This window comes from Gadus morhua, chromosome 4 (assembly GCF_902167405.1).
Source record: "Gadus morhua chromosome 4, gadMor3.0, whole genome shotgun sequence".
Lineage (NCBI taxonomy): Eukaryota > Metazoa > Chordata > Actinopteri > Gadiformes > Gadidae > Gadus > Gadus morhua.
The window spans coordinates 32,812,879-32,823,766 of NC_044051.1; the positions used below are offsets into that span (position 1 = coordinate 32,812,879).

The following is a 10,888-nucleotide window of genomic DNA, read 5'->3' on the forward strand; positions in this document are numbered from 1 at the left end:
TGTCTTTGGTATTTTTGTGTCAGCATCTCGTTCTTTGACTCATTGCCTCTGTCGCTGCTCATTCATTCTGATGTTATGCCTATGACTCCGCCTCTCATCTGTACATCCGGGCTTTCCCTTTTCCCCTGCTCCCCTGTTCCTCATTGTGTTGTTACAACCCAGCCTGTTAGCAGGTAGGCTTAGTCATTCTGCCTATCTTGCACAGCGGTTACAGACGTTCAGACGTTCGTCTCTTCAGCCATCAATCTCGTGACATTGTTTATTGAATAACTGCGCACAACATGCTGCTCTCAGTGAGAGTCAGGTACGGAGAGATTGAGAGGATGTGAGACTCAGCAAAGTGCGAAGTGTGTTCACTGTCATTGTTGTTAGAACTCTGACTGGCGGCAGACTTTATTATGGTCCATGCAGCGGACGCTTGGTTGTGACGTGTTACTTATGACGTGATGACTTATGTACAAGAGCCGTGGCCTGTACCGTGGCCAGGCCACAGTTGGGACGGCCAACGGCCATGGCCAGAAGGCCTAGTGTGAGTGCAGGCCAGAGAACAATGGGGCCATTAGAGCACGGTTAGGTGTGAAAACACCCCCACCTTCTCGAGCTCAGCTCTCAGAGGGAGACAGACAGCAGGGTTACCATTAAATACCATCTCATTCCTTGTCGAATGTAAAACTCCAGTAGCCATTCTCAGGGGTCAATATGATCACACATTTTCTGTTGATGGACTCTGGCCACTCCTAAATCCCATGCAGTATTGTCTTTAACCTGGACCTCAAAGTAAAATCTCCCTGAGGAGAAGCTCTGCCTCGTGAGTACATATCTTTTTTGTGTAAATCTCTTAGGGTTGTCTGGGATTTTCTTCTGTACACCTTTATAATGTACTTGTTTCCCATCCACAGACAGGATGAGGTTGGGATGAGCTGTATCAGGATCCAGAGTCACATCTACTTCATACTGCTGGACCCTCTTCAGTTCAGTAGCAAAACACAGCTTCTTCATCTCCATTTTCAGTGTCTCCTCCAGCTGATCCAGGGATCTCCTCAACGTCCCTACGTAAGACGGAGGACGGACCTCCACCGTCGCCCAGTCCCTGGTGTGTGGAGGATCCTTCAGGGATCTGAAGGCCTGGAGGAAGTGGAGGTGGTCTTTAGTGTGTGAGAGTGGCTTCACCTCTGAGCTTCTATTGGTCAGATCTTCTATTTCCTGCTCCAGCTCTTTGATGAGGTCTTCAGCTTTCTTCTCTGTGGATTTTAGGGTGCACTCACACTAGGCCATCTGGCCGTGACCGTGGCCGTTTTCACACCTAACCGTGCTCAAATCTGCCAGTGTGAGTGTGGCCAGTCTGGCCAGGCCAGGCCAATTTGGCCACTTGGGAGAGGTGTGCTGCTACGGTACGGGCCGCTACGGTACAGATGCTAATGAGCCGGCACGCGCACACGCACGGCTAGGCAACCTGAGCTGGATGGCGTATAGTCCATGCGACGACCACGGACATAATAAAGGCGACGAGCCTTCTTTCCCATTAAAGGGTAAACATATATCCAAATAAGCAACAGACTCAGCAAAGTGCGAACTGTGTTCTCTGTCATTGTTGTTAGAACTCTGACTGGCGGCAGACTTTATTATGGTCCATGCAGCGGACGCTTGGTGATGACGTGTTACTTACGACGTGATGACTTATGTACAAGAGCCTACCGTGGCCAGGCCACAGTTGCGACGGCCAACGGCCATGGCCAGAAGGCCTAGTGTGAGTGCAGGCCAGAGAACAATGGGGCCATTAGAGCACGGTTAGGTGTGAAAACGGCCAACTGCCACGGCCAGATGGCCTAGTGTGAGTGCACCCTTAGTCTCTCTTTAACCGTTTGGTTGAAATCACCCAGGCACTTTTCAATGCAGCATATCAGAGTAGTAAGGATCTGAACACCATCGGCTATTTCACTGTCTGCGTCTTCCTTGCTACATTCTACTGTGGCTTCCATCTTCTTAATCTTTTGTTTTCTCTCCTGGATCATCTGTGGAACTTCAGCCTCTATCTTCCCCAGCTAGGCCATCTTCACTTCATATTCCTCCTTTAGAGGTACAACAGGATGGGGCCTGTGGTCACCATCTGTGCAGAACTGACACACACACCTGTTCAGTCTTGCAGAAGAGCTCCAGTAGTTGATTGTGTTTCTTACACATCCTGTCTTCCAGGCGGTCCATAGGCTCGACCAGCCGATGTCTCTTCAGGCCTGCTACTCTCCGATTTGGCTCCAGGTGGGTTTGGCAGTAAGAGGTCAAACACACTAGGCAGGACTTCACAGCCCTTAGCTGGGTCCCACTTCAGACGTCAAAGGGAACTTCTGCTGGTTCAACACAAGGCTGCTCTTTTTCTCGTACGGCAAACCGATCAACCATCTCTGATAAGAGGATATTCACCCGTAAATCGGATCTTGTGTTTAAAAGCTTGTTGCAAACAGGACATTTGTAGTTGACTTGTTCATCCTAGAACTTAGTAATAGAGGTTCTGCAGAAGTTGTGTCCACATGGTGTGGTAACTGGGCTGCTGATGAACACATCCAGACAGATGGATCATGAACAGTTCTCTCTCACACTGACGACAAGGTTTATGCATTGAGCAATACCATTATTTTTAACCCTCTATGCAGTTCGGTTAGATTTTCTTCCAGACTGTGGAACCATTGGCGATCATGTCTGTATGCTCGGCACTGAATATTGTGAATTTGTGTATTTTTTTACTCTGTGTTTGGTTATTTGTTTATTTTGTTTGTGTTGATATGGATCCTCCTGGGTCTGAAATAAAGAATTATATATTCTCACGAGGCAGTGGCGGCTCGTCCATAGAGGGCGTTGGGGCGCCGCCGTCCTGCTTGCCTGTTTTTATCTTTTATTTAATATAATAATAATTTAATCTTAGAAAAATAATCAGTGTTAATTACATGCTAATAATGATTTTACTTTAGAATGTGTTTAGAACTCTCCGGAATGATATTTGCGTTCCGCTTCACGTTCAACGTTTATCGTTGGGTGTAGTAGCCAATAGGCTGTCTTCCCGGGGCTCCAGTTCACTCAGCCCAACCGTACTGGAATTCAAGGCACTAGTTGAGCCCCGGTTGCTATGCAAAAAAGTACATATGCGTCTTACGTAACTGAGCAAAGAGAGACAAGGAACATCTTCGATCAAGTCACATACTACTTTCCAGATCGCGACTGTACCGTGCAATTCCGTTGTGTCTTTGAAAGAAGTTCCTTTCAGTTGGCGATCAAATTCAGACAAATTGGCATTAAAAAAATCAGGACCTCCAAGACCAAATGTAATAATTAAACAGGTCTCTACAAAGGGGATGATGTCATACACCCGAGGAAACCCTAACCCTAACCATAACAAATTCCCCCTGTCTTTATGTTGTTGCCGGACATATTTTCTCCTGTTTAGCTATTTTACATCATACAAAATTTGATTCGTGTAAATAATTATTTGTGGATGCACCACTTTTTCTGTTGATCCATTTTTTTATTAAAACTACCAACCATCGCGACCCAATTCTAATAGGCCTTATCAATAAAATCGTGAGAAGAACAAAGTTGTGCATAAATGAACATTCCTGAGCGTTTTTACTGCCAAATCCGCATCCCCTTATGTATGAACTTAAACCAGCTATTTCAAAGAGACAAATCAGAACTTAGTTTTATTCACTTGTTATTGAAAACATAATGCACATATTAAATACTTAATAAATGAGACCAAATTAATGCATTTAGGCGGAGTTAACATCTCCTTGTTTTGGCTATCTCATTGTTTTTATTTCCTCTCATCAGACAAACAAACACAATGTATGTTAGCCTTTCAACTAGATTCAATGTTATAAGTGCAATTATCAGAACAAAACAAACATTCAATACAAACAGTACTATCAAAAACATTTGTGTTGTTGATTTTTTTTTAGAATGCTAATGTATACAATTATTAGCAATAATTAGCATTATTTTTATTTTTTATACAATTATTTGGCGAACCAATTCAAAACTCCCGCAACCCCCATTTGGGTCGCGACCCAGTCTTTGGGAAAAACTGATCTAGTGGACACAAGAAGGATCTCTGTATGAGTTAATCAGCTAACAACAAATTGATACTGCATAGAAGGCCAACAGAACAATTTCCCCAGCAGAGTAGAGCCAGCTAGCCATTCCGTCCGAGTGTAGTTCTCCTTCTTGAAGTTTCGTGAGCTACCTGCTTTTTTGGTCTGGATCATGTTCAGTTTCGGTGTTGGTCTTCCATTCTCTTTTATGTTCAGCTGATGTTCAAACTCGAAAATGTGTGTTCTTGTAGATATTTAATTATATTCTCCTCCATGTTGATATCGTTGTTAGTTGTGAGTATTAGCTGTAGCTTTGTTAGCCGCAGCAAGGCGGCAACTGACTAGAAGGCTAATTTGCTTAGAACGTTAATAAAAAAAAAAGCAGATTTGTGATTGGTTGCAAGAAGTAGATGCGGCTGAACTCCCTTTATGTTTAACATGGTATGGATGATTTACCTTGCAACAATGAAACTGAATTATGATTGGTTATTTTTTATGCTCACAGGAGGCATAAGTGAGTTTTGGCCACTTTGCCTCCCTTCAGTGGCTAGCCCCGGACATAACATACTCAGCGTCCTGCCTTTTTTTTTTAAAATCCTGTGGAGGCATTGCCTCCTCTAAGGAAACACCCCTGAGGGAGAGAAAGACTGAGGGGGTGAGAGAGGGAAGGTGGGAGAAGGAGAGGGAGGGGGTGGGTGAGGGAAGTTCGGAGATAGACTGGGAGGGGGTGAGAGGGGAAGATGAAGCGAGAGAGAGGGAGAAAGAGGGAGGGTGAGGTGAGGAGAGAAAAGAGAAATGGAGAGTGAGAGGAGGGAGAGAATGAGGGAAGGAGGGAGAGAGTGAGGGAAGGAGGGAGAGAGTGAGGGAGAGTAAGGAGAATGTAGCTTTTCCACAGAAAATGACCCCATTTTACTTTCTGCAATTCTTTATTGAAATAAAAAGTGTACAAACATTTGATTATGTTATCATTCACAATGATCTACTTGCCCCAAACTAATTATTAATAGCGTTGCATAAAAACATTCAGTCAATCAGACATTGATCAATATAGTATATGTAATCTAATCATGTATCATGGGCAATAATTTATAGTAGTTAGGGTTATTTCCCCTAATGTATTTCTCCTAAAAGACAACAGTACAACATCAAAGCGGGTTCTCTCAGATCTCACATCGTAGAGATTCTAATTAAAATAAAATAAATAAAATAATAATAAAAAGTGTACAAACATTTGATTATGTTATCATTCATAATGTTCTACTTGCCCCAAACATTTTAAATTGTTAATAGTGTTGCATTTAAAGTTTAAAACATTGAGTCAATCAGACATTGATCTATATATTATATTGATTGATTGATTGATTGATTGATTATGTTTATTTTCGTGTCATGCCACACAAGTGACCCATCCCACACAGGATTACAAGACACAATATAACTACACAAAGAGTGTAGTAGCTACACAATCACACTTTTGTACCGGATAAACACGCTAAATATAAATTGACATATTCCTCCTAGCCCACGCCTTTTCAATAAACTCAGCAATCCCAAAAGTTCTATATTTGTATAGCCAAGCTAACATATCTTTGTCACGCTTATAATGAACTTCTTTTAGGTGATCTTTATTGAATAACCTAATTCACAAATCATGATGAAACGGACAATACAAAATAAAATGAATTTAATTAATCTGAGAACATTGAGACCTCTTTCTCTTGGTTGTAAAGAATATAGTTTGCTGTACCAAGCACATGTTTATGTTTTTATCTTGTTTCCCTTTACTTTATAACAACATAAGCGGGACCTCGGGAGGAAAAGTAATACTTAGCGCAATGCTAACCTTAGCTTAGTTGTTTGTTTACGTTCGCTGTACAGCGCCGCGCCAATCAACTGTGACTGGCTTGCTGCAGAGCGTGAGCGTCTTGGGAATACCCGGTGAATATAATGGATATAATACGGACACATAAGACAATCAATATTCTGTATTTGTTATGGATTTATTGTACAAATTCCCTGAAAAGATGTACGTTCCAGGATTAATTGAAAAGCTCCCGTAAGGGCTGAGATGGCAGAGGACAGCTGATTTGGAACGGAACAACAGCTGTTCGCTTCCACGGGGAAAAACTAAGGAACTTCAACCTACTTTGGCCTACTAATTAACGTTCAAAAGCTATTAAATCTTCAACTAAATATGCAGATACTATCAAAATCGGTTCCAGGGAGTATATAGGGATTATTAATGTTGTTTTTGATGGTGTTTTTTTCTGGAACGGGTATTCGAATATTTGCTCAGAAAAACCAACGAGTATTCGAGGCCTGAAAAATGGCATTCGGGCCAGCCCTAATGGTAATTTAACATTAAAACACCTGCGGCTTATAGTCCAGTGCGTGCGGCTTATGTATGTACACATCATTCAATTTAGCTGCTGCGGCTTATACTCCGGTGCGCCTCATGGTGCGGAAAATACGGTAGTTCTCTCAGATCTCATAGTAGAGATTCTAATTCAGGAAACAACATTAGTTGTTTTGGTTGTTTGATTATTTTATCAGCAAACAAAGTTCCTAGTCTGTTTGATTGACAGGTGACATGATCAGGGGGGCAACATCATGATCACATGGACAGAGGAATGGATAGAGAGGCTCACTAAAGGTGCAGCCAGTAGCAGAGTAGATATTAACCCTGCCTTCCACATCGTAGAAGGAGACCAGACCCTCATCATAATCAACAAACACCCCCACCTTCTGGAGCTCAGCTCTCAGAGGGACATGGACAGCAGGGTTATCCTTAAATACCAACCCATCCTTGTTTAAATGAATAGTCCAGTAACCTATCTCAGGGGTAAATATGCTCAGAAACTTTCCCTTGATAGACTCTCTTGCAACACCCAAATGCCATTGAGTCGTGTCTTTAACCTGGACCTCAAAGTAAAATCTCCCTGTGGAGAAGCTCTGCCTTGTGAAAACACATACACATTGTGTAACCCATCTTTTAGGGTTGAATATCGTCCTCCTTGCACCTACATGATGTACTTGTTTCCCATCATCTGACAGGATGAGCTGGGGATGAGCGGTATCAGGATCCAGAGTCACATCTACTTCATACTGCTGGACCCTCTTCAGTTCAGCATCATTACACAGCTTCTTCATCTCCATGTTCAGTGTCTCCTCCAGCTGATCCAGGGATTTCCTCAAGGTCCCTAGGCATGACAGAGGACGGACCTCCACCGTCGTCCAGTCCCTGGTGGGTGGAGGATCCTTCAGGAATCTGAAGTTCTGGAGGAAGTGGAAGTGGTCTTTAGTGTGTGAGAGCTGCTTCACCTCTGAGCTTCTATTGGTCAGATCTTCTATTTCCTGCTCCAGTTCTTTGATGAGGTCTTCAGCCTGTTTCTCTGTGGTTTTTAGTCTCTCATTAACCATATGGTTGAGATCATCCTGGCACTTTTCAATGCAGCGCATCAGAGCAGTGAGGATCTGCACACCATCGGCTATCTCTCTGTCTGCATCTGCTTTGCTGCGTTTAACTGTGTCTTTAATTTCCTTAATCTTTTGTTTTCTCTCCTCGATCATCTGCTGAACTGCAGGCACAATCTCCCCAAACTCGGCCAACTTCACTTCATATTCCTCCTTTATAGGTACAACAGGATGGAACTTGTGATCTGTCTCTGTGCAGAACTGACACACAAACACTTGTTCAGTGTTGCAGAAGAGCTCCAGAAGTCTGTCATGTTTCTTACACATCCTGTCTTCCAGACGGTCCATAGGCTCGACCAGCCGATGTTTCTTCAGGACTGCGACTCTCTGATGTGGCTCCAGGTGGGTTTGGCAGTAAGAGATAAGGCACACTAGGCAGGACTTCACGGCCCTCATCTGGGTCCCGGTACAGACATCACAAGGAACTTTTTCTGGTTCAACACAAGGCTGCTCTTTTACCCTTCCAAACCGACCAACCATCTCTGATAAGAGGGTATTGATCCGTAATTCAGGTCTTGTGTTGAAAGGCTCGTTGCAAACAGGACATTTGTGCCAGACTTGTTCATGCCAGTGCTTTGTAATACAGTTTTTGCAGAAGTTGTGTCCACATGGTGTGGTAACTGGGCTGCTGAACACATCCAGACAGATGGGACATGAAACGTTATCTTCAGACCAGGAAGTGTTAGCAGAGGCCATTCCTAGACACAGACGACAATGTTTATGTATTGAGCAATTCCATTATTTTCCACAACCTGAAGAGAGGTTTTAACTTATCTCAAAATTGTTCTGTTTTACTCACCTTGTTGTGGTTTCTGTCTCTCTCAGACTATTTGCCCAAAATGTGTTATATTCCCTCCTTTAAGTGAGAACTGCTTCCATGTCGGGCGACTTTGGTTTCTATGAAACGTTTAGTTTCCTGAACAAGACGTCCTCTCCTCTCTTCCCCTCCTCCCTCCCCTAACATCTGGCTCCTCCCCAAAGACCTGGTCCGGCCCCCACGGACACACGATTCACTGACGTTTCAAAGTCTTGGCACATTAATTTACTGTGTAGGCTTCAAATGCATTGACGTGTGTTCGGATAGGGTAAAGACAAGACACAGACCCAGAGACGATGCAAACCCAGAGATATTGTACTGATTTAATGGTGAATGCTGTAACTTTGATTAAGAGCTATTCAAAAACAATTGACTTGAATTAACATTCCCAGAGTCTCCCTGCATGCCATGGTTAAATGTGCTAGGATGGTTTGTGATTTAATATTGAGTTAACACTTGTAGTTATGTAGAGCTTATCTCCAAGACTCTGTTGTCATTAAACATCTGCATCATGTGACTCAGGGTAGGGCAGGCAAACCAGACCAACAGGTTCACTAATCTGAGACAACAATGCCAGCTTAGAGAGAGCAAAACAAACCTATAATTTGCCATGGCAGTTAACCACGGCACATTATCGCTGGTGGTGCATTATGGGTATGTGCCAGGGATAAAGTGTGTAAATCTGAAATGATGGATAACTGGTATCGTAGTTTAATAATAATAATAGTAGGGGTTAATAATAGGGATCATTTTAGTCCATGGATTTCCTTCTATTCCTTCAAGCCAACTGAATGGGTGCAGTCTGTTGTCCCTCCTGGCTCTGTAGCCAAGCAGGTGACCAATCCCCGTATACTCACCTCATGGTGACGGTTCAGCTGAATCAAGCTACCCAGTTATTACAGAACTAGACAATTAAAGACCTTTCTACCAGTGTTGTCTGGACAGCAATTTGAAACTCATGACAACAATAACTGTACTTTCTCTTTTTTACTCTTTCACTGGAGCTGTCACACCAAATTTGTACCGCCTACGTAATCAGTTATCCGTTGCCAGGCAACAGACAACAGATTATGTAACGCCTCGTGCCCACTGCCTCCGTCCGTAGACTGATCCCCATTGACTTTGAATGGGGACGGACGCGCAATGCATTGTGGATCCGTGCGCTGAAGGCTCTGTCACACCAAATTTGTACCGGGGCCGAATTTGTGCCGCCTACATAATCAGTTGTCCGTTGCCAGGCAACGGACAACTGATTACGTAAAAGTTGTCCGTTGCCAGGCAGGTTTAAAAAAACATTTGCGCTCATGTTGCCAAAGACGAAATAACATAATACATTGCCTGGCCCACCACTAGTGACATGTCTCTCCGCTGAAGTTTCAATGAGAGGCCCTGTAGCTCACGGAGTATGTCTTTCATGCAAGCCTGATCCATTTATATATATTAATATTATGACCTTATGACTCCAAATCAGTGGTGGATCACATGACTAAACAGGTTGATTAAGACACACCTCTTTCTATTAGCTTAGAATGGTCCTTATAATAATAAATAACAAATAAGTCAATATAAATAACGCAACCAGTCAGAATTGCCTTTTAATACTCATTTTAAGTAGAGAAACGGAAGCTGGTCTTCTCTGTGCAGTTACCGTAAAGGTCGCAGTATGGGCGTATGTCAAATGTAGGGCCCTATGATTTCAACGAAAACGCGGACTGAATCACGGAATCTGACAATAAAAACGGAATCTACTGATTATTATTTTTTTTTTTTTATTATACAGGAAAGTATTAAAAGTAACAAAGTTACAATTTAAAACGGGCCTGTCTCAGTAAAATAACTGATTTCCAGCAGGTTCCTGTTCTGCAGCACATATAACATGTAACAGGGACAAGGCATATCACACGTCACATTTACAATATGCAGCGAAACGGAGCGGAATTCGCCATTATTTTCGTTTAATTCAGTTTCGAGGGAAAAAGGAAACAACACAGCTGACATTAACGTCACTGAATGTTTAGCAGTCACTCCCACAACAATATTAAAAACAAATCCCCGGACCACCACTCCAGCCTAGGTGGAGGGAATGCGAACAATAGGTCCCGCTCCCGCTCCTAACAAGAAGCCGAAGAAGAAGTTGAAGCGCCCGCTGCTGACTGCTGAAATGCCCAAATCTTCAAAAGAGCTTCGTAATTCGGTTCTAACCCCCAGATTCAGAGCCGAACAACATCCAAAGCACTTCTATCAATCAGGTGATCAGCTGTTTTGTAGAGTATGTCAACATGCTATCGATTGGAAATGCAAAGATACGTGCAATGACCACTTGAAGTCCAAAATCCATATAAAAAACAATGAACGCCGTAGCCAGGGCACGCCCCTTCAAACCACAATTTGAGTTTATAAAAAAATAATTTATAAGCACTTTATTATTTATGTCATGTTGTTTTTATTTGAAGCACTAAAAACAGTGCAATGTTGTGATGTTTTAAGAAATGTAGTCTTCTATCTGATTAAATTGTAA

The 10,888-nt window shown here is 42.8% G+C and overlaps 1 protein-coding gene across 1 annotated transcript; it reads right to left on the bottom strand.

Annotated features, from left to right (window-relative positions):
- Nucleotides 1-6,629: 6,629 nt before the first annotated feature.
- On the bottom strand, nucleotides 6,630-7,615 carry LOC115542372 (butyrophilin subfamily 1 member A1-like). Its single transcript, XM_030354631.1, has one exon. It carries the CDS (start codon nucleotides 7,536-7,538, stop codon nucleotides 6,645-6,647), a length of 894 nt encoding a protein of 297 aa, XP_030210491.1. The 5' UTR covers nucleotides 7,539-7,615; the 3' UTR covers nucleotides 6,630-6,644.
- Between the last annotated feature and the right edge of the window lie 3,273 nt (nucleotides 7,616-10,888).